General features: G+C 45.0%; 2 protein-coding genes across 3 annotated transcripts in view; one reads left to right on the plus strand and one right to left on the minus strand.

Annotated features, from left to right (window-relative positions):
* FAM204A (family with sequence similarity 204 member A) overlaps positions 1-11,513 on the plus strand; it is a 54,671-nt gene extending 43,158 nt beyond the window's left edge. The window contains exons 6-7 of the mRNA XM_040361484.1: positions 7,447-7,559; positions 8,966-11,513. Of these exons, the coding sequence (XP_040217418.1) occupies positions 7,447-7,559; positions 8,966-9,017 (165 nt within the window). The 3' untranslated portion in view covers positions 9,018-11,513. The remainder of the gene's footprint in view (positions 1-7,446; positions 7,560-8,965) is intronic.
* Positions 11,514-14,924: 3,411 nt separating this feature from the next.
* The window catches only part of LOC120946788, a 149,275-nt gene continuing 139,742 nt past the window's right edge, over positions 14,925-24,457 (minus strand). For both annotated transcript variants that reach the window (XM_040361485.1, XM_040361486.1), the window contains exons 19-23: positions 24,200-24,352; positions 23,354-23,479; positions 21,523-21,700; positions 20,178-20,267; positions 14,925-15,110 (exon numbers count right to left, since the gene is read on the minus strand). In XM_040361485.1, coding sequence (XP_040217419.1) covers positions 15,058-15,110; positions 20,178-20,267; positions 21,523-21,700; positions 23,354-23,479; positions 24,200-24,352 — 600 coding nt within the window. In that variant the 3' untranslated portion in view covers positions 14,925-15,057. The remainder of the gene's footprint in view (positions 15,111-20,177; positions 20,268-21,522; positions 21,701-23,353; positions 23,480-24,199; positions 24,353-24,457) is intronic.

Here is a 24,457-nt window from a genome sequence, read left to right on the forward strand (position 1 = left end):
TGCCCTGTTTATGTGAGGAATGGACACTGGATGCCCTCTTCTGTTTCTCTATGACTACCCTCTCTTGTCCTTTTTGGAGGATTTGCAATGACTGCCTTCTGCTGTTTTTTCTGGAGGATAGGTGTTGAGTGTTCTCTTCTGCTTCCCTAGAGCACTGTTTCTCAATTTTTTTGTCAGTCAAGGCACAGCACCTCATTCTAAAATGTAACTAATAGTTTGCATTATACAGCAACATCCACACATAGGTCACCCAACATTAGGGGTAATTTATTATTCCAAAGCAAACCTATCTTTGCACACTAGTACGTACTAGTATTCTGATGTTTCTCTTCTCCCTCACTCAGCTAATGTGACTCCAGTGCTGACAGAGGGGGGCAAACAAGGATGCTTTGCGGGCCCCAGACATTGTCCTTATCAGCAGATTATTCATTGGTTGTTAAAAGGTTGTAATGATACACAATGAAAACCTGTGGCTTTGCGTAATAAAGACGAGCTTGATCTACATGCTGGCTTGTGTAATAATTTTTGCCCAATTTGTAGGCGTTTTGCTAAGGCAACCCTAAAGAAACCTGAAAGCACCTCAGGTTGAAAAAGACTGCCCTAGAGCAGGGGTCTCCAAACTTTCTAAACAAAGGGCCCGTCTACTGTCCCTCAGACTTTAGGAGAGAGAGAGACTTGTAAAGCGCAACACATGCGAACTGAATCGCCTCTGGGCGCTGTATCCATTTCATGGGTAAGGAACCCCTTGACCTCAGAAGAGATGGGTTTTAATCTTTCTCCTGAAGGCCAAGTGGTCTGACTCCAGTCGGATGGTGGTTGGTAGCGCATTCCATAGACGAGGTCCTTGGACTGCAAATCTTCGATCTCCTTTGGACTTGTATCTGGCCTTGGGTATCTGGAGGAGGTTTTGATTGGTGGATCGCAGAATGCGATTGGGGTTATGGGCTTTTATTTTTTCGCATAGATATTGGGGGGCGTTTCCTTGAATACACTTATGCGTTAGGCAAAGTGCCTTGAAAGTGATTCTGTCTTTTACTGGCAACCAATGAAGGGATCTCAGTGAAGGTGAGATTGATTTCCATGGTTTTTTTCCCAGTCACTAGTCGAGCGGCCGTATTTTGAACGACTTGCAGACGAGTGATTTGGTATTTGGGGAGTCCTAGATAGAGGGCCGGACTGTGGCCATTGGATGTAGAAAAGGTCCCGGTGTCTGTGGTGAAAAAAACAATGCCCCATCTTTGGTGTCAGTAGTTGGAATTGTGCCCAATCATTGGTGTTAGTGGGAGGAATTGCACCCCTTCTTAAATACCATTGGAAGGAATTGTGTTCCATCACTGGTGTCATTGGAAGACATTATGTCCAATCAATGGTGTAATGGGGCCCTATTGTTGGTGTCATTGGTAGAAATTGTGCCCCATCATTGATGTCATTGAGAGAAATTATTCCCCATTATTTGTATCAGTGGTTGAAATAGTACCTCAAGGGCCAGATAAAAGCAAGCACCTCAAGGGCCAGATAAAAGCAAGCAAAGGGCCACAGTTTGGAGACCACTGCCCTAGAGGATGAGTGTCATCTGACCTCTTCTGCATGTCTGGAGGATGGGTGCTGACTGCCCATGTGAAGAATGGGCATTGATTGACCTGCTCTCTTCTGCCTCCCTTAGGATGGGTGTTGACTGCCCTCTACTGCCTCTCTGAGGGGTGGCTGCTGACTACCATCTTGTGACTCCGGAGGGTGGGTGCCAACTGACACTTGGGATGTGGGCTGACTACCACCTTGTGACTCTCGAGGATGGGTGCTGACTGCCCTGTTCTCTATGAAGGCCGCTCAGTTCCTCCCACATACCCCGGGTTTAGGCTGTATTGTGGAGGGCTGGTGGGTGTTTTAGAATAGTGGGGGGATGATGGCGGTTGGGGGGGGGGGGGGGGTTTAAAAAAAAGTGTGACAAAAATTGAAAAATTGGATAAATAAATAAATGAATAATGTCATATTACTAAAAAGATGAGGGGGTAATTTGTGGCGACTTTTTTGCTAATTTTACTCAAGCCTCAGAATAAGGGGCTGTCACCCATTCTGTGCACCGGGCCTGACAGTGCCAATGATCCGTGAAATAGGCTGCCTCTGGCTTTGTTCTGATAAGAATGAACAAATCTGCACAAAGCCGCGCTCCCGGAATCTCATTTTCATACGTGCGTGCAGCCTAAAAGGAATAAGCTGTTTGCTGACTTGATTAATCAGACAATTGAGAGCTTTTTTTTTTTTTTTTTTTTTTGTCGCTTTGATCTTTGCCGTCTCCAAGGTAACGGCGGCTGACACTAATGTTGAGCTCAAGTTAAGACAATCGGAAACTGTCGACATAATAAACATATTGATAAAAATAAAATAGTAATGTCTTCATTTTTGAAGGCCCATACCCGCTGTATCTGCGGACAGAGTTTTTTGGATGTCTGTTCCGGGAGCCCGACGAGGTCCGGGCTGAATGGCCATGTGATCTCTAGGTCCCCTTACATGCTGTGTGTTTCTAATGTTTAATCGCCTCTGTCGCTGTGCGTCTGAACGGGGTACGCGCAAGCTTCACATTCCCCTGAAATGCTTCTTGTTTGCTTTTTTGTTATTTTTTTTTTGAAGCATAATTGACAAGCCCGGACCCATTGAAGTGCCACGCATCTTCTGTGACATCCCGCGTGTGTATTTTCCCAGGATGTGAAAGGGGAGGTGGCGGCGTGATATGTTACAAGCGGCACCCATTGTGTCTGTCCGAGATGATTTACACACTTTAAACCTGTAAAATTGAAAGGAATTTAAAGAAGGAGAGAGAGAGGAAAACTCTCCATGGCGGCTGTGTATTGGCTGGAGGTTACGCGGCTGCTTTCACAAATCTTCTAAGTGGCTGTAAAGATGATCGCCTCGAGGGAACAGCCAGGCCCAGCTTCTGAAACCAGCTAAAGCCCTTATCTTATATCCAAGCAAAGTACCATTAATCTTTTTGAAAGACCTTTTATGGCTTTTAATATAGCCCAAATTAGAACATTTTACACCCTTGGTTCCTGAAATATAGTGATAAAAAGCCTTTAGAGCTTAGTTTTCTTCTCCGCAGCCTCGGACCAATTTCCAGCTCTCTGCGATAATGTTTAGACACCTTAATTAAAATGCAGCAAAATACTGGATGTTCTGTGTGAAAAGTGCTGAGGATTTTCTACAAAAGAATTTGGTTGTATAATGCTTTGTATCTCTGTGCTCTGTGAGAGCGTAGATATATCCAGGCGCCGCGGCTTCCTTTCTCCCGGTGAAGAGGTAATGTGAGCGCAGTGTGCGAGCCCTGGAGGAGAAGTGGTCTGTTCCTTTCACTCGCCATTCACTGTTTGTCCCGCTGCAATTGGGACAAACAACGTGGCCATTTAATTTATATTTTCCTCTATTTTCCCTTTTATTTCTATCTCCTCTATTAACAAATAAACGTTGCATGGCTGGGCCAGGTTCAGCTGCTTGTGCGGCTTCTGCGTCTCCTCCGGCTTCAGGAGGAAAATGTACAATTCTAGTTTGAATCCCGCAATTTGTGCCAATTCTCTTTTGAAAAGTTACTGGCAGTCTTCCCTAAAATGTATCTTTTATAGAATTTGTAGATCACAGAAGATGCATCATTATATAAAAAATCTGTCTGTTAGTGAACCTATCTGCACATTTTTCACAAGAATTTTATTGGTTTAAATTTTAAAGTCTTGTAAACAAACAAACCTGTTTATACTTGCCTGCTATGTGTAGTGGATTTGCACAGAGCAGCCCAGAACCTCCTCTTCTTGGGTCCCTCTTTGGCGCACCTGGCCCCTCCCTCCTGTTGAGTGCCCCCACAGCAAGCAGCTTGCTATAGGGGCACCCAAGCCAAAGCTCTCTGTGTCCAGTCGTACAGGGAACCGCGGCCCGCCCCCTCATTGGCTCACTGACTTTGATTGATGGCAGCGGGAGCCAATGTCGCTTTGCTGCTGTCTCAGCCAATAAGGGAGAGTCCCGGACAGCCGAGTCTCTCGTGCAACATTGCTGGATTGAGAGGGGGCTTGGAAAAGTCTGGGGGGTGGGTTGCTGCACACAGAAGACTTTTTTTATCTTAAAGGGGAAAAAATGTTTCCTTAATGGCTTCCTTTTACCTTAGTGCAGTCCTCCTTCACTTACCTCATCCTTCCATTTTGCTTTTAAATGTCCTTTTCTTCTGAGAAATCTGCACTTCCTGTTCTTCTGTCTGTAACTCCACACAGTAATGCAAGGCTTTCTCCCTGGTGTGGAGTGTCGTGCTCACCCCCTCCCTTGAGGAGGGAGGGGGCGAGCAGGAGAGTCAGTACGCTCTCTACGTTGCAGATAAAGGAGCTGTGTGTTAGTGGGCTTCCTGACTCTCCTGTATTCCACGGGAGGGGGCGAGCACGACACTCCGCACCAGGGAGAAAGCCTTGCATTACTGTGTGTAGTTAGACAGAAGAACAGGAAGTGAGGATTTCTCAGAAGAAATAAGGACATTTAACCACTTGACACCCGCCCACCGTCAAATGACGGCGGGCGGAATGCTCTATTGTTCTGACAGGACGTCATATGACGTCCTGTCATTTAAAGCCTCTAGCGCGTGCACCGCCGCGTCACTGGGAACACAGTGCGCGTGCCCGGCGGCCGCCTGGCACCCGCGATTGCCCAGTAACTGAGTAGGGACGTGGAGCTCTGTGTGTAAACACAGAGCTCCACGTCCTGTCAGGGAGAGAGGAGACCGATCTGTGTCCCTTGTACATAGGGACACAGCATTGGTCACCTCCCCCAGTCACCCCCCTCCCCCTACAGTTAGAACACACCCAGGATACACATTTAACCCCTTCCTCGCCCCCTAGTGGTTAACCTCTTCCCTGCCAGTCACATTTATACAGTAATCAATGCATATTTATAGCACTGTTCACTGTATAAGTGGTCCCAAAAATGTGTCAAAAGTGTCCGATGTGTCCGCTATAATGTCGCAGTCCCCAAAAAAAAAACGCAGATCGCTGCCATTCCTAGTAAAAAAAAAAAAAATCATTATGTCCCCTATTTTGTAGGCAACATAACTTTTGCGCAAACCAGGTTATTGCGTTTTTTTTTTTTTTTACCAAAAATATGTAGAATATGCCTAAACTGAGAAAAAAAATGATATTATAAATTATAATATATTATATTTTTAAAAAAAATTGGATATTTATTATAGTAAAAAATATTGTGTTTTTTTTTTTACGCTGGTGGGTCCCCTTTTTTTGTGTGCAGGGGGTTTGTCATATACTTTGCCCTTCTCTTCACCCATGAGTTTTGACTCTGGTGCTCTCGGTTCATCAGGAACCTTCCTTTTGGAAACATCAGAGAGATTTTCTCTTGACACTCTCAGAAGGTGGCCCCTTTAGTGGCCTTTACCTCTGTTAGAGGGGTTTCTAAGTTGGCGGTCTTGTCTTGCAAGCCGCCATGCTTGATCCTCCATAAGGATTAGGTGATGGTGCGCCCGCAACCTTCCCTTCTTCGAAGGAGGTTTCGGCCTTTCATACTTTAGGCGTGGTACGCGCTTTGCGGGTATACCAGCCTACTACGGCTCCGTTTTTGGAGCTTCTGACTCTTTTGTGTCGGTGTCTGGTCCACAAAAGGGCCTGGCGGTCTCGTCGACCACCATTTCTCGGTGGATCAGGCAGGCCGTCATACAGGCCTATGCTCCTAAGGGGCGGTCCCCCCTTTCTGGTCACGGCACTTTTGACCAGGGCAATTGGTGCTTCCTGGGTTTTTTTTTTCGACATGCGTCGGTCTCACAGGTGTGCGAGGTGGCGATTTGCTCGTCCGTTCACGCTTTTTCCAGAGTCTGTCCGCTGTAAATGCTTACTCTGTCCGGTACCACACAATCCAAGACCCCTTAGCTTTCACATTCGCTAGTCGTAGCTCAGTGTGTAGGGTAAAACATCCGAGTTTATTAGAACAAGAATACAGTCTTGTATACAGGTGAAGAGGAGGTTCCTACCTCCTGCTCATATATTATTTTAACAAGGCACCTGTAACCAGAAACATAAATTAACATGAGCTAATTAACTAATCCCCTTAAAGCAGCCGATGTGACTCCCTAACTACAATACACGTTATCATCATATCAACACAGAACTCCTTCATACAATTGCAGGGTTAATTAGCACAAACAATGGATGAAAGACTCATTTAGATTATAGCAGACAACAGACAGGTGGCTGGAGTTGACATCAGCATCTCCTAACCGTATGTGTCTCAACATTATGAATCGGTCACTATTTCTAATATGGCACATACAGGTTTCCCATATTGTGTGTGTGTCTTGTGGGGATATGGACCTGAATCCAAAGTAACCACCTCAAGGGTCCCCAGGCATACAACTCACAAAGAGCACTGTTCTCCCCAAATGCCAGGGCTCATAGGTCTGTCACAGTTCCACACTATGGACTAAGGTAAAACTCTAATAGCTGCTGCCTCCACATATGCCAAGCACCAAATGGTGAATGACCACACCATATGTAATGTAATGAAGCAAATGGCTCTGCCTTAGGCCGCTTCCTATGACGTCTTTGTGACAAAACATGTAAGGCAGAGCTATTTGCGTCATTACTTTGCATCAGGTTGGACCCGTGCCCCGTACATCCTGATTTTTTTTTTTTTTTTTTTGTACACACACCTGTATCTGTCTGGATTCCCTTAAAGCGGATCTCCACCCTAAAGTGAAGTCGCGCTGATCGGCACCCTCCCCCCTCCGGTGTCACATTTGACACCTTTCAGGGGGGAGGGGGGTGCAGATACCTGTCTAAAGACAGGTATTTGCACCCACTTTTGGCCACACGTCACGGGCAAAAGACGGGTTTTTTCTGACATCCCGTCCGTCCCCCGTTGTGTGCTGGGAACTGCTGGCTTTTAATATATTTTTTTTTTTTTTTGAGCGGACATCCGCTTTAAGATTTCCTCTTTTCTGCACAATAAAGCATTTTGTTTAACAGAGTTGCGCTATGGGTATCAATATTGTTTTTTTGTGAGCTCACTGGGGCGAAGGAAAACAAGGAGGCAGCCGTGAGGACTCTCCATTTACAGTCATTTGGTACTGAGAGAGTTGGTTGCCCTTCAATGGGTAGTGTCATCTGGTGAGTGCTGCACATAAGGGGGGGGGGTACGAGAGTGACACAAAGAATTTGCTTGGATTTATGCACGCTTTCTGTAGCACTTTTTCACTTCGTGACACTTTAAGCTTATAGTTTGTTCAGCGTAGAGTTCAAGAAGCACAGCTACTGCCTAGTTCAGATTGAGAATTTTGACTCCAAATACCTGTATTTTGTTTCTGTTTTCTTTTCTACACATGTCCAAATATTAACCAGAATTTTCTTGATTATTCTGCAATCAGACACTGTCTGTCCCCGGATCTGTGTTCACTCATTGTGTGACTTCCCTTTCCAGCTGGCTGTGAAGATCACCAAAGCCGCGTCTTGTCACAAGTACAAAAAAGCCAGAGAAGAGCAGGAGTCGCCTCAGGAAGGAGCGAGGAAGAAGCAGAAGAACCTGCCTTGGGGGTAAGGAACACACTGCATGTGGATAGAATGTGATCCTCCCATGTCTCTGTATATGACATGTGGATAGAATGTCTCTCCCCTGTGTCTTTCTGTATGTGGCATGTGACCCTCCCGTGTGTCTTTCTGTATGTGTATAGAATGTGACCCTCCCGTGTGTCTTTCTGTATGTGGATAGAATGTGACCCTCCCGTGTGTCTTTCTGTATGTGGATAGAATGTGACCCCCCCGTGTGTCTTTCTGTATGTGGATAGAATGTGACCCCCGCCCCCCCCGTGTGTCTTTCTGTATGTGGATAGAATGTGACCCCCGCCCCCCCCCGTGTGTCTTTCTGTATGTGGATAGAATGTGACCCCCGCCCCCCCCGTGTGTCTTTCTGTATGTGGATAGAATGTGACCCTCCCGTGTGTCTTTCTGTATGTGGCTAGAATGTGACCCCCCCGTGTGTCTTTCTGTATGTGGATAGAATGTGACCCCCGCCCCCCCCCGTGTGTCTTTCTGTATGTGGATAGAATGTGACCCTCCCGTGTGTCTTTCTGTATGTGGCTAGAATGTGACCCCCCCGTGTGTCTTTCTGTATGTGGCTAGAATGTGACCCTTCTGTGTGTCTTTCTGTATGTGGCTAGAATGTGACCCTCCCGTGTGTCTTTCTGTATGTGGATAGAATGTGACCCTCCCGTGTGTCTTTCTGTATGTGGATAGAATGTGACCCTCCCGTGTGTCTTTCTGTATGTGGATAGAATGTGACCCTCCCGTGTGTCTTTCTGTATGTGGATAGAATGTGACCCCCCCGTGTGTCTTTCTGTATGTGGATAGAATGTGACCCCCCCGTGTGTCTTTCTGTATGTGGATAGAATGTGACCCCCCCGTGTGTCTTTCTGTATGTGGATAGAATGTGACCCTCCCGTGTGTCTTTCTGTATGTGGATAGAATGTGACCCCCCCCGTGTGTCTTTCTGTATGTGGATAGAATGTGACCCCCCCCCCCCCCCGTGTGTCTTTCTGTATGTGGATAGAATGTGACCCTTCCGTGTGTCTTTCTGTATGTGGCTAGAATGTGACCCCCCCCCCCCCCATATGTCTTTCTGTGGATATGATGTGACACACCCCCCCCCTATGTCTTTCTGTTGATATGTGTAACCCCACCGTGTCTTTCTGTATGTGGCATGTGATTCTCCCCCCCCCCCATGTCTTTCTGTGGATATGTGTAACCCCACCGTGTCTTTCTGTATGTGGCATGTGATTTCCCCCCCCCCCGTGTCTCTGCACGTGGATAGAATGTGACCCTCCTCCATGTCTTTCTGTATGTGGCATGTGCATAGAATGTGTGACCATCCTGCATCTTTCTATATGTGGATTGGCTGTATGTTTTACCTATATGGTCTTCACATCTTGTATTCTTATTTTTAGGTTTGAGGCCAAGAAAAGATGGGAAACCAAAAGCAACATGGGATATATGTAGTGTGCACATGGCTGCACTGTGTAAGAGGGTGCAATATTTACATAGAAATGTGTATATATAACTGATAACTAGAAAGGGACTCTGCTGGGTTCCCACGTAGTTATTTTTTTCCTGTAGTTTATACTCTGTCATTGCTTTAGCTGATTATTGTTACACAGAGCAGCATTCAGTGTCATTTGTCCATTTCTCCCTTCCCACCTGTAACACAAGAATGGGAATCCATAAACACTCTTCAATGATCCTTCTGGAGCAAACACTATCTGTATGGAGGACAGGCCTTGGCAGTCTCTTATTTCATGAATCTAATGTGTTCCTGTCACAAACTTGAGTCCATAATGAGAAAATCCATAAACAGGTTATCTTTAGTGATAGGGGTGTGTTAGAATCATGATTCGCTGAAAATACTGAATGAACCTTTTGTATGCAGGTGTACACTACGGGGCTAAGGGATTAATAAAATGTGTCTGAGACAAACTTTGTCTCAACTGGAGCACAGTAAATCAATGTTTAAATGTTCACATCTCCGCTATACAGTACAGAACTCAGCACCCCTTTATTCATTGACTGATTTATATGCAGGACACTTTGTCATAGTGGCCCTTACTGCATGATACTATGACCTCACCCACACCGGCAGACTCCATATTTTTCTAGTGTCCTTAGATGATGGACTTCCTCTCCTTTTTTGGAGGCCATTTCCTTTTAACCATTTTTTTTTTCTTTTCTTCTGACCCTTCTATTAAGATCTGAGTGTTTGTTGCCCTAGGCTATCTAGCAGGTTCTGGATTAACCCTTAGTGCTGTACCTTGAGGAACCATTCTTGGGCCCCACTATGTGGGGCCGATCTGTAATGTTTGCTTTGCCCACTGGATTCTGACTTGGGCGCTCACCTTGGCACAAAGTTCAATGTGTATAGTTATCCACAGAGTGCTATACAGGTCCAGGGCCTTGGGCCATTTCTATGGTTTCCAAACTCTGTAGAATCCTCTTGGGGTATGACCACATGGATGGCAAAGCCTGGACCCCTAAGAGGTAAGGATAAGGTAAGACAGGGTTTCCCTGTATTTGGGAGTGGTTTGGAGCCATCCATACACAATCCGCAGTGCTGAGCTCGCAGTGTTGATTCATATGGAGAGGAATCGGGAATTATTCCTTTTTATTGTGTTACTTTACAGCTTTCGCGCCATGAGTTTTAAAATTTTGGCTTTTTTTTTTTTTTGTTTTTTAATACCATCCAGACTTCTGAGGATGAAGACGCTTTTGTGCCTGCCATATCTGTCGCCAAATGCAGACACTTTGTATTGCCCCTGGTCTGGGTTATAGTGGCTTCTGCATTTCACACATGCAAAACCCAATTCTTTACACACCTCTCAGGGTGACAGCAGTTCCCTTGTCCTGGAGCAATGTCCTATTATGACACCAATCCCTCTCAGGTACACATAATGCTCCAGGTCCCTTTGACTCCACATCCTCACCTCATGGAACAAGCAGATCCACACTCTAGATCTTCCTGTATGTCTTTCCAGACAGACAAAAAATCTCCCTGGCTTGGTGGATCTCCAGGTTCAACAATTGATCAGATTTGGTCTCTCTTCCATCTACCTCAATGTCCTGCTCCAAACAGCCATTGCTTCTGTTCACAGAACTGAGTCCCTTTTTGTGTTCTTTGCAGACCCTCTTAGAGGACATACTGGTTCCCATCCCACGTGGATCAATCAACCTATTTGCAGGGCCTACATACCCTTAATGAAAAGAGTTCCTCCTTTTCTTCATTAGAGCACCTTCCAGCAGTTCTGTTGGTGTCTCTTGGGCTTTTTGAAATTGAACATCTGTATCCTAGACTTGCAAGGCTGCCGTCTGGCCCTCTATAGTCACACATTCCACCAGGTGGATGCTCAGGCCTCGGCCGAGGCACGCTTCATCCTCAAAGTGCTTCAAGTTGTCATCTTGAGTGTGTTTTCAGGTTCTTTAACTCTTGTGTTGTCGTGGGCCTCTTGACATTTCTGCTGTGGTGTTGTCCCATCCTTTTTTTTTATTGCTTGGCAATGTTCATGGCTTATGAATACAAGTCCTTTAAGAGCCCTTTCACACTGATGCGTTTTTGCCGCAAAAATAGCGCTATTAAAACGCGGTAAAATAGCGGTGTTTTACTGCTATTTTAGCGCTCCGTTATAGGCGTTTCCAGTGTGAAAGGGATCTTGAGGTATAAGGAAATTTTGACTTGCTTTTAAATTCCCTTATCTTGGGGTACAGCACATGCCCGTCTCTTCTGTGGTCATTCCTTATGGTGTGTATAAAGGAGTCTCATGGAGTGAGTGGGGTTCTATGAGTGTGCAGTAGGGGGCGTTCCTAACAACTTTTCTTTTTTGTTGTTGCCAGTGTCCAATTGCCTGCATATAAACACATGGTCTGTGAATAAAAGTCCTGTACTCCAAGATAAGGAATTTACAGATAAGCCACAACTCCTTTTTTCTAAGCCGTGTTAGGAAAAAAAAATATGAAAGAATGAACCCAATTGCAACAGGTGAGAGAGAACTTGTTTGATACACTTTTTATAATCCTTTATTAATAAAAGGACCAGTAGAGAGATTTGGATGTTCTAGAATAGGTGATGGGGAACCTTGGCACCCCAGATGATTTGGAACTACATTTCCCATGATGCTCAGCTACACTGCAGAGGACATGAGCATCATGGGAATTGTAGTTCCAAAACATCTGGGGTGCCAAGGTTCGCCATCACTGGGTAGGGGCAGGGCGAGGCTTGACTTTTTTACATTTACAGTTCATGCCAGAATGTACCTTAAGCCACCTGTATTTCTGTACCTACTGATCACTCAGAAAACACAGGCGTCCAGAATTGTGTAGACCACTTTAATAAAAAATAATTAATGAAAATGTCATATGAAATGCACAAAAATGTCATACAACCAACAGGGGATCCACTTCATAACTCCAATGTTTCTCTCCTTCCAGCACCTCTCAGGGCTCTGGTGTGCATCCTCTGCTGAAGTGTTTCAAGGGGCCATTGCCACTTCCTCAGAGCTCCGGGGTGTGTCCTCTGCCAACATTTACAGCATCGGTGTGCGTCATCTGCCGACGCGTTTCTTTCTCCAGTGTGCACCTTTGCCAGTGCATTGGACCCATCTTTGCAGATAGTGGTGTGAATTTTTAGATGTGCATTGCAGATGACATTTGTTTTTAATAGATTTTTTACAAAGTGTCCCTCTGTCTTCTTTGTTTTGATTTTTGTATTGATTTGTCCTATCCAGAGTAGAGGCAGCAAGGCTGAAGAGTGAGGCAGATCACTGGTTATATTGTATACACGTGTCAGACCTGCATGTGGGAAAACATTGCATCACGTATCCTGTGTGTCACATAAGCACCGCACAATTTTGAGTTAACTTTCAATAGGGATTTTTCCAAAGTATTCTCGATTTGCAGTGCCCAGGTTTGTGACAGTGTAACCTTTTCATGTAATAAACAAAAGTGTATACAAACCTCACCGCAGTCTATTTCTTTTTTTTATTTCTGCAAACCTGCATCAAAACAAGATGATACAGCAAACTCTACACAGCAGCCTCAGGAGCACTGCGGGACAAATACATTCCAGTTCCCTGATAATAAAAAGTGTTCCCCATCCCATTGAATATATAAAGTGTATGATGAGCGCAAAGGTAAATGACAAACACATAAACAAAATAATTAAGTGAACAATAGAAAACATAATTCTTAGGATCCTCTAATAGAGGAAATAACTCAAATCCACAATCAATATTGATGGCTTGAGAAATGTGCTAAGCAAGGATAGTCAATCCAATAGAGTGTCCCAAATGTGATAACTAAATGAAATGTCCCAAATAGCAACAACAAATAATCCGTGTAAAAGTGCTGGCAGCGATGGAATGATCCAATTGCATGTGTTTGTAAATAATCACACGACGACTGGGCTCACAGTCCTATCTATTTACTAATGCTATCGGCATGGCAAATAAAAATCAATGTTAAAGAGGATGTCCCCTGACTTTTAATATTAGGACACTTACCTGTCCTGGAGTCCAGCGCCATCCACAGCAGAGGATGATCGATTACCCATCACTCTGCTGCCCCCCCCCCCCCCCACCATCCTCGGTGAGGGAACCAGGAAGTGAAGCGCTCCGGCTTCACTGCCCGGTTCTTTACGGCACATGCACGAGTCGCGCTGCGCCGTGCTGACTGGTTCCCGCTGTGTTTCCCAAAACACAACGGGGGGGGAGATCTGACGTCCTGCGCGGAGTCTACCCGCAGACTGTGTAGCCGGAAGTGGGTGCAAATACCTGTCTTTAGACAGGTATCTGCACCCCCCTCCCCCTGAAAGGTGTCAAATGTGACACCGGAGGGGGGGGAGGGTTCCGAAGAGTGGAGGGTGGAGCTCCGCTTTAATATGGAGAGTGAAGTTTCACTTTAACCGCTTCAGGACCGCTGCACGCAGATTTACGTAGACAGAATGGCACAGACAGGCAAATGGACATACAGGCACATCCCCTTTAATTTGCCACCCTGTCGCGAGCTGCGGGACATGCAGACTCTATGTCCGCCGGTGTCATGGAGCTGAAGAATGGGGAGATGTCAGTGTAAACACAACATCTCCCCGTTCTTCCTAGTGACATGTCACTCATCAAATGCTCCCTCTCATTGGGAGCAGCGATCAGTGATGTCACTCGTAGCCACGCCCCCCTAACAGTTAGAATCACTCCCTAGGACACACTTGACCCCTTCAGCGCCCCTACAGGTTAACCCCACTGTGAACGTCATTTTTACAGTAATCGGTGCATTTTTATAGCACCGATTGCTGTAAAAATGACAATGGTCCCAAAATGTGTCAAGTGTCCGCCATAATGTCGCAGTCGCAATAAAAAAAAATTAATAAAGATGCAGTAAAACTATCCTATTTTGTAGACGCTATAACATTTGCACAAACCAATAAATAAACGCTTATTGCGTTTTTTTTTTTTAAACCAAAAATATGTAGAAGAATACGTATCGGCCTAAACCTGAGGAAATTTTCTATTTTTTTTTTTTTATAGATTTTTGGGGGATATTTATTATAGCAAAAAGTAAAAAATATAATTTTTTTTTTTTCAAAACTGTCGCTCTATTTTTGTTTATAAAGCAAAAAATAAAAACCGCAGAGGTCATCAAATACCACCAAAAGAATGCTCTATTTGTGGGGGGAAAAAAGGACGTCGCACGACCGCACAATTATCAGTTAAAGCGACGCAGTGCCAAATCGCAATAAGTGGCCCGGTCATTGGCCAGCCAAATGGTCCGAGGCTTAGGTGGTTATATAATACTCTTTGGTTCCATGTTCTCTGTACCACACTGTGGATTATCCCCAAGCTAATATACATGGCTGATGATAATCATAGTGTGACTACATTGGGGATATTTAAAGTGAAGATACTCGGGTGCAAAAACTGTGGTTCGCTCAGTATATGTCAGCGCTATATAAATGTATACATTTTATATATCTCTGACATATACAGAGGATACGGAGCGAGCCACAGTTTTATAATAAGTGACTGTGGTGGGACACTGGGCTGAGAGTCCCTCTGGTGCAAATACTAATGTGACTATGAAGGAGATGACACTCTGTATTTGTAATGTTCTCCCAGCTTTAGCTTTATCCAGGGTGATGGTGCTTTTATTCTACATTGGTCCTTCTCCCGGGATCTTTGTTGCCCCTGATAACCTTCCTCTCTCGGGCTCCTCGGTGCTGCCAGTTTTTTCTTTCTGTGCCGCCTCTCTCCAGTCTATTTTACATTTACTAGACTTCTGAAATCACACATGGGTGGTGTAGCAACCAAATCCACACCCTGAGATATTCAGGTGAGAAATACACTTTGCTCTTCCCAAATGTAGGACCCCAGATTGAGGAGTAAACACGGATTTATTTGAAAACTAAAATCTCATCCATCATATTGACAAACGCATTGCAATCTTCCTGCCTCGTTGGGAGGACGTCACAGTTGGCGCAGCAGTTTTGTCCGGAGACTTCCGCTCTCTAACTCTTGGTGAGATGGAGTATATTGCGCAGGATATGGAGATCGGTCATTCCTGTGAAGGTAAAGTGTCACCTGTGATACATGTACAGCAGCAGCTCATGCAAGCCAATAATACAGGAAATATACACGTGAAGGATGACCTCTGCAGAATGATGTATACAGTGTATTGATGGAATCATGAACTTGTTTCCCGCAGAACAGCCCCCACAGAACGGTAATGTAATAACAATACTGAGGGAAAGTCCAGACTTGTTCTTGCACAAGAAGGAACCTGCTGATCATAAAGCATAACTCCAAGAAAATACCCTGAAATCATCTGATCTTCTCACAATCCTCAAATCAGGAAATATTGGGGTGAAGGGGGGAATCGATATGCTAACGTGTCTGTTTTCCCATGTCCGGTGCTGCCACGTCTTTCAGGCACTGGGAGGTATTTAGGAACCACACTCCTCAGCAGGGTGCGGGCTGTGTGCATTGGTTCCTCCTGTCCTCAGGACCCACTAACAGGCCAGGGGGCAGATTCAGATAGAGATACGCCGTCGTATCTCTGAGTTCCGTCGGTCGGATCTATGCGCCTGATTCATAGAATCAGGTTCCGCATGGATCTCCCTAAGATCCGACAGGTGTAAGTGACTTACACCATCGGATCTTAGGCTGCAATCTCACGCTGGCCGCTAGGTGGCGCTTCCGTTTGTATACGCGAGGAATATGCAAATGAGGAGTTACGCCGATTCAGAAACGAACGACCGCCCGGCGCATTTTTTTTACGTCGTTTGCGTTCGGCTTTTTCCGGCGTATAGTTACCCCTGCTATATGCGGCGTATCCTATGTTAAGTATGGCCGTCGTTCCCGGGTCGAATTTTGAATTTTTTATGTTGTTTGCGTAAGTCGTTCGCAAATACGGATGGACATAATTTACGCTCACGTCGAAACCAATGAAGTCCTAGCAAAGTCATTTGGAGCAATGCACGCTGGGAAATTTACCGGACGGCGCATGCGCAGTTCGTTCATCGCGGGGACGTGCCTGATTTAAATTTTACACGCCCCCTAGCCGCGGAATTTGAATTCCGCCGGGGGATTTACGATACGCCGCCGCAACTTTAGAGGCAAGTGCTTTCTGAATAAAGCACTTGCCTCAAAAACTTGCGGCGTAACATAAAACGGGTTACGCGGATCTAAAGATCCGCTGAGCTATCTGAATCTGGCCCCAGGTTTTCAATCACGGGTGATATCATTTGCTGCTCAGTGATTGCAGTATTTTAGTCTGCATCTCCACAAGGTAATACTTAAAATCTGGCCTGTTAGTGGGTCCTTGAGAACCACTTATATAGTGTTACCTCTACATTGTGATATTCTGCTTTGTTGGCCATGCAGGATGAAGTAAGAGTCAACTAGACCCTGTCCCAGCAGGATGTACTCGCCTTTCCTTGTCTCCCACCTGCCATAATCCGGGAAATAAAGCAGAGAGAAGCTATAGATTCATAAGCTATCCCATGCATGGCTCAGATTGGCTGCAGGTGCTGATCAAAGCAAAATAATTCAGCAAGACTTTTCATGAGCAGTTGATCATTAAATCGACTTCTCAGGAGCGGGACTGGCAATAGATTGAAATCTGGCCGGACCCTGCTGAACCGACCAAATTTCAGTCCATCTTTGGCCAGCTTTACTCAGCTGCACATGGTAGCTCTGGGCCAATCACAGGGTCCCATGGCCAAGATAGTGAGTCGTGTGCTCCCCGATTCCTGGAATTGTTGGGTATTATATTAGGTTCTGGAAGCCCATAGGCGTGGACTGGGAGCAAGGAGAGGTGAGTAAATTCTGCTAGGGAGGGGGAAGTGGAGCACCCCCTACATGAACATTGGGAAGGGTCAGGCTTTATAACTAATACATTACAGTGGATTTTAAAAAGTCTACACACCCCTGTTCAAATGTCAGTTTTCTGTGATGGAAAAAAATGAGACAAAGATAAATAATTTCAGAACTTTTTCCACCTTTAACCGCTTGCCGACCAGCCGCCGCAGTTTTACAACGGCAGGTCGGCTCTGCTGGGCGAGATCACGTATATCTACGTCATCTCGCTGAGCAGCCAATAGGGGCGCGCACACACGCCCCCCGCTCGTCACGGGCGGGATCACCGCCGGGCACCCGTGATTGCTCATTACAGAGCAAGAACCGGGAGCTGTGTGTGTAAACACACAGCTCCCGGTCCTATCAGGGGAGAAATGCCTGACCGTCTGTTCATACAATGTATGAACAGCGATCAGTCATTTCCCCCAGTCAGTCCCACCCCCCCCTTCAGTTAGAATACACCCAGGGAACATACTTAACCCCTTCCTCGCCCCCTAGTGTTAACCCCTTCCCTGCCAGTGGCATTTTTATAGTAATCAATGCATTTTTATAGCACTGATCGCTATAAAAATGCAAATGGTCCCAAAAATGTGTCAAAAGTGTCCGCCATAATGTCGCAGTACCAATAGAAATCGATGATCGCCGCCATTACTAGTAAAAAAAAAAATATTAATAAAAATGCCATAAAAATACCCCCTATTTTGTAAATGCTATAACTTTTGTGCAAACCAATCAAACGCTTATTGCGATTTTTTTTTTTACGAAAAATATGTAGAAGAATAAGTATCGGCCTAAACTGAGGAAAAAAATTGTTTTTTTTTATATATTGTTGGGGGATATTACAGCAAAAAGTAAAAAATATAATTTTTTTTCAAAATTGTCGCTCTATTTTTGTTTATAGCGCAAAAACTAAAAACCGCAGAGGTGATCAAATACCACCAAAAGAAAGCTCTATTTGTGGGAAAAAAAGGATGCCAATTTTGTTTGAGAGCCACATCGCACGACCGCGCAATTATCAGTTAAAGCGACGCAGTCCCGAATCGCAAAAAGTGGCCTGGTCTTTGACCATTAATATGGTCCGGGGCTGAAGTGGTTAGTGTGACCTATAAAGTGTACAACTCGGTTGAACAACAAACTGAAATCTTTTAGGTGGAGGGAAGTAAAAATAAAATAATATGGTTGCATAAGTGTGCACACCCCTACACTAATACTTTTGTTGAAGCACCTTTTGATTTTTTTACAGCACTCAGTCTTCTTGGGTATGAGTCTATCAGCATGGCACATCTTGACTTGGCAATATTCGTCCACTCTTCTATGCAAAATCTGTGAGATTGCGAGGACATCTCCTGTGCACAGCCCTCTTCACATCACCCCACAGATTTTCAATGGGATTCAGGTCTGGGCCATTCCAAAACTTTAATCCTCTTCTGATGAATCCATTCCTTTGTTGATTTGGATGTAAGCTTTGGGTCGTCATGCTGAAAGATGAAGTTCCTCTTCATGTTCACCTTTCTAGCAGAAGCCTGAAGGTTTTGTGCCAATACTGACTGGTATTTGGAACTGTTCATAATTCCCTCTACCATGACTAAGGCCCCCAAAATTTAGCCGGGCTTGGATGTTTTTCTTGGTAAGAAAAGGCTTCCGTCTTCCCATTCTACCCCACAGCCCAGACATGAAGAATACAGGCGGTAAACCTCTAAGGGGTCCGGAGGTCCCCAGGGCCTCATGTGGCAACCCCCCCCCTTTTTTTTTTCTTATAAATTTTTATATATATATATATTTTTTTTTATATTAAAAGGCCCAGAGGTCCCCAGGGCCCCGGATGGCAACCCCCATTTTTTTTATGTATTTTTAAAAAATGTTTATTTTTTTATATATATATATTTTTTTTATTAAAGGGCCCAGAGGTTTATTTTTTCTTTTTATTAAAGGGCCGTGCCGGTCCTGAGGAGCTGCAGGCAAGAGTTTTTGGGCAAGGCCGAAGCCTGCCCGCAGCTCCTCAGGACCGGCGTTGTGTGTATCAAAAACAATAAAAAATTTGAATCGTAAATCGATTTTTTTATAAAAAAATCGCCCAGCTCTAATCTCTGATGCTTTGGAAGGTCTCTGAGGACCATGGCTTTTGCTGTAGGATGCGACTAAGAAAAAGTCAGGAAAGACCTACTAGAACAGCTGAACTTTATTTGGGGTTAATCAGAGGTACTTTAAATGATGGCAGGTATGTAATGACTCCTATTTAACATTAGTTTGAATGTAATTGCTTAATTCTGAACACAGCTACATCCCAAGTTATAAGAGGGTGTGCACACTTATGCAACCACATTATTTTAGTTTTACTCTCCTCTCCACCCTAAAATATTTGTTTGTTTTTCAACTGAGTTCTACAGTTTATAGGCCACATTAAAGGAGGAAAAAGTTTTGAAATGATTTATCTTTGTCATTTTTTTTTTTACATCAACGAAACCTGACATTTTAACAGGGGGGTGTAGACTTTTTATATCCACTGTGTGTGTGTGTATATATATATATATTTATTTATTTTTCCCCCAGGTTTGAGTGTACACCCGCCAAGCATGAGGAAAATACACAAAGATGTTAGAATGAATGAACTACAAGTCCTGCTTTCTACTGTGGCAAATAGACTTGTAGCACTTTTCTTGTACAACTTTCCTTTAGATTTACACAAACCCTTGTAATATGAGGTCAAACCTAAACACTTGCAATTTGTATGCTATCAGGCAGGCCCTTGCACTACATAAGTGAAGGTAAATCTACAGAAAATTGAATAAGAACATTGTATGGTGTATGGCCAGCTTAACTGAAAGTCTGTACCTTGGTCTGGGCAGGGAGCGGAATAAAGAGTCTACAGGAGCATGTGCATTGCACCTATGACCTACTGAACGCAGTTGGAAATTATACACATTTTATTTTTTTCAAATATGGGTGCATTTATCGTTTTTTTTTTTTAATAGGAGACTTCGCCTTTAACCACCTCCGCTATAGCCGAATAGTGGCTACAACACGGGCCTTAATTACCGGGAGCCCGTCATATGACGTCCTCCCGTGCATGAGCTGCATGCACACCCCCTATGGGGCGCACTCTGTGATCACAGAGTCTATGAGACTCAGCTGAACACAGATCGCTGACCGATACCGGCTCCTTACCACGTGATCAGCTGTCAGCCACGTGATCAGCTGTCAGCCAATGCCCAGTAAGCAAGTGGTTAAGAACCCTGTCCCCATGTGGCTGCTGTATAACAATTATGCCTACCTGTGTTTCCTGGATCTGAGTCTGGATGGCTGACTTCTGATTTCTTCTTATTCCATCGCCTAATGTGCTCAATCTGGTACGCTGCAATCTCTGAGAATCCACGATAAAGAAACTTTACAGCAGTGAGCGGCGCACCATATATTTCATATTTTACAAAAGTGCATAAATCGTTGCCCTTTCCACCTTCCGTATACACCATGCATTGACTCCAAACTCTGCAGACACCCAGAGCCTCGTACACACGATCGGATTTTCCGACGGGAATTGTGTGATGACAGGCTGTTGGCGAAAAATCAGACAGTTTGTATGCTCCATTGGACAATTATTGTCGGATTTTCCGTGGACAAATGTTAGATAGCAGGCTTTAAACTATTCCGCTGACAATTGTCTGTTCTCGGATTTTCCGAGCGTGGACAAAAGTCCAAAGCACAAACACGCATGCTTGGAAGCAATGCTCACCAAACACAACATTAGCAGAAGGTGCCCAAAGGGTGGTGCTAAAGAGCTGAAAAACCACGTAGTACCTCACTACGTTTGTGTTTGCTGGCCGACAATTGTGTGCTGTTTGTATGCAAGACAAATTCCTGGCCAACGCCTTTCGGACAAAAGTCCTACACTTTGTCCGCGGAAAATCCGATCGTGTGTACGAGGCTTAAGTATTGGCTCCAAAATCCACAGACACTGACTGTCTACCCAGCAGTGGCTCCAAATCCACAAATGCTGCATCCCACCCTGAAAATTGGCTTCAAAAACCTACAGTGACCCTCGTACATTGGCTTGCGAGACTGCAAGCACTGATGCCTTGATCACCCCCCACCCCCTCACACATTTAGAAACTGTCCTGAAAATGCCTCTCATGCCACATTACATTGGCAATGATCTACAATTCTCCTCAGTCAGCGGTGGGGGACTCGGCATTGTTCTCTTAGACCCCTTTCACACTGGGGCGTTTTTCAGGGGCTTTAGCATTAAAAAAAAGCGCCTGAAAGAAGCTGCATCTGCAATCCCAATGTGAAAGCCCGAGTGCCTTCACACTAAAGCGCCTGAAAAATGCCCCAGTGTGAAAGGGGTCTTAGTGCATTGTTTTTTTTAACTCCTGTCCTCAGGACCCACTAACAGGCCCGGGTTGCAAGATAACTGAAGCACATCACAGGTGATATGGCATTTGGTGCTCAGTGATTGCAATATTCTAGTCTGCATCTCCCCAAGGTAATACTTAAAATCTGGCCTGTTAGTGGGTCCTGAGAACAGGAGTTAAGCACCACTATCTTAGTGGAAGAGGCAGGTCGGACTAAAATTTGTATTTCATGAAAATTATGCTGCCCATAACTTGATTTCAGGATACGGGCAGAACTGTGGAGGGTGATGAGGTTTCTTCCAGTCAGAGTTACAGAGCGATGGATAAAAGCCTCCATCTGTGTTTTGTCTGTGCGGAGACACATCTCATCCAGAGCTCCGGCCAGCTCTTCCACTGTCAAATGGCCAGCGTGGGTCTTCATGTGGGTGGACAACTCCTCCTGACACTGGTGGAGACAGGAACACAGCAGAACATGAGTGGTGGAGAACACCATATATGCACCCATCCAGAAACCTCCCAACAACACCGCCTCTGATCCAGAGACGTCCCTATACAACTCAGTCACCAACAGAGACCTCATATAACACCACAGCTAAACCAGAGACCTTGCCATCTAACACCCACCACAGATACCTCCTCAAATTATATCATCACAGGTCCCAGTACCCTCACCATTTAACAATACCACTTACCTAGGCCCCCCCTCCCCCCATGTAATTCTACTACTGTATTAGAAACCTCCCCATATAACCTCACCACTGCCTCACAGACCCCCTAATAGAACCCCAACACAAGAGAACTCCCCACATAACACCATCAGCAACCTTCACATCTAATACCACCACCAACCCAGGGACCCCCCCCACCTAAAACAAAACACCATTGAAAAAAGAAAACACACCATTGACTTGACAACCTCCACTCATATTGTTTCCACAGCATAAAATTGGATGAGAACAAAGTAGCCCATACCGCCACTTGATCAATTTTTTTTATCGAGGAAAATTATCCAAAGTTACTTATTTGGATTCAGCAGAAATATGAACTTTTAGGATTCTCAGTTAGTTTGAAGGGGACACAAGAATCGGGTGTATTAATGGGATGGGAATCAAATTTGGGTGGAAGGTTCTGCCTGATTGGCAGTCCCCCCATGACTCCCACACATTCACATAAAAAAAAAAGCCTTTCCTAAGGCAATTTTAACTTGTCTGAATTCTCTGTTGGCGACTCTTCCAGGAGTGAAGACTGGTGATCCCCTGCTGCAGTCCAGGCCCACCCTCAACCAGTCTTGCCGATACCTCTCATTTCGATGTAACAGTGCAGCCATTGAAGACCGTCCCATTTAATGACGTCACTGCTCTGCTGATCTAGATACTTCCTTGTTTACCTCTACAATGACCCGGAGAACACCCCGCATTACTGCGTCACTGTTCCAGAGACCTCTGGCATCACCACACACAGAAACCTGCCATATAACTGTCACCGCTCCACTGACTTGGAAACCTCCCCATATACTTTCCCCATCACTCCACTGACCCAGACACCTTATCATTGAAAGCTGTGCCCACCTATCTCTATACTGAAAGCTGTGTACACTTACCTCTGCACTGGGGAGAGACCCGTATACACCTACCTGTACACTGAAGTGACCCATCCACTCCTGCCGATACACCAAGGAAAGACCTGTGCACACCCACCTCTACACCAGGAATAGACCTGTATGTGCTTACGTGTACACTAAAGAAAGACCTGCACACACTCACCTGTGCATACCTACCTCTACACTAAGACCTATGCACACACTCACCTGTGCATACCTACCTCTACACTAAGACCTATGCACACATACTGCTACTCGATGACCTATACCTACCTCTACCCCAAAAAGAGACCTGTACATGCTTACCTGTGCACTGATAAGAGACCTGCACACACTCACCTGTACATGAAAGAGACCTGTGCGCTATTACCTGTATGCTATAAAGTTCTGTGCATGCTTACCTGTACACAAAAGAGACCTATGCATACTTCCTTGTACACCAAGTATAGTCTTGTGCACAGGAACATGTACACCGAGAAGAGCCCTATGCACACTTACCTCTGTGATGAGTGGTTCCCGATGCTGCAGAATCAGATGTAGTATAAAACTCATAACACGGGAGGGAGATACACATTTTTCGCTGTAGACTGTGAACTCAAGCAGCAGACTGTCCTGCTCTGTTTCCTGTGTGAATAAACCATGATGAAGTCTGAAGAGCAGTCCAATGCGATTTCCTGTCCTTTCTGCTATACCCAAAGTGCCTTTCTTTCAAAATAGACCCAATATTTAAAGGCTAACTCCACCCTTTGCAGCATGTTACATCTGTATTTAGCGTGCAACATGGTGCAAATGAGTCTCTCCCCACCCTCAAAACAGGCAACCCATAAAACAGCATGTGGGGGCTCTCCCCTGCAGAAGCTGTCAGCCCAACTGTGTGGGGATCCGCCCACAGACTGCGTCATTCAATCACAGAGATCTGTGAATGAATGAACTACAATTCCCATCTTCCACCACAGCAGACATTTTTATAGTTCTCAATGGAACAAGAGTACAGTAATCACCACAGTCAAAGTCCCATTTACACTTCCTCCAGCTGAAAGTCTGTACTTTGGTACGGACACAGAAGAGTCTGTAAGAACTGGACACCTGCGATTCACTTTTTTCTGCAAATATGGGTGAGTTTATTATTTTTGCTGTAAAAGGTGTACTTCGCCTTTAAAAAATGCCACATTCATACTTAATTTTCTAGCTTGTTCTGATTACATAAAAGGGGAGGTGATTGGTTGGTATGGGTAAAACAGACATGAGCCCCATCTTTCTAGAGACAGAACTATTTAGCATAACGTGAAGGACACAATGGAGAGAAGTGCAAACATTGGCCAAATACCGGCTCCATGGACTCACCTCTAGGAACTGGTAGTGCTGTTGCAGAAAGAACTGGAAGTGGCCCATATCCGACAGTGGAGATACCTGGAGGGATTCTATATGAAGGAGGACATAGCACAGTATGGAAGGATCCAGATCATGTGTCAGTATTGATCCCAGCAGACGCAGAACCTGCAGGCAAAGATACTACAGTGTGAGCTTCCTGACCATGCTGACAAGCGAAATGCATTGAGGCTGCACGTCCGCCATACGTGACGTAATTTCTGGGTTTTGTTC

This window comes from Rana temporaria, chromosome 8 (assembly GCF_905171775.1).
Source record: "Rana temporaria chromosome 8, aRanTem1.1, whole genome shotgun sequence".
NCBI lineage: Eukaryota > Metazoa > Chordata > Amphibia > Anura > Ranidae > Rana > Rana temporaria.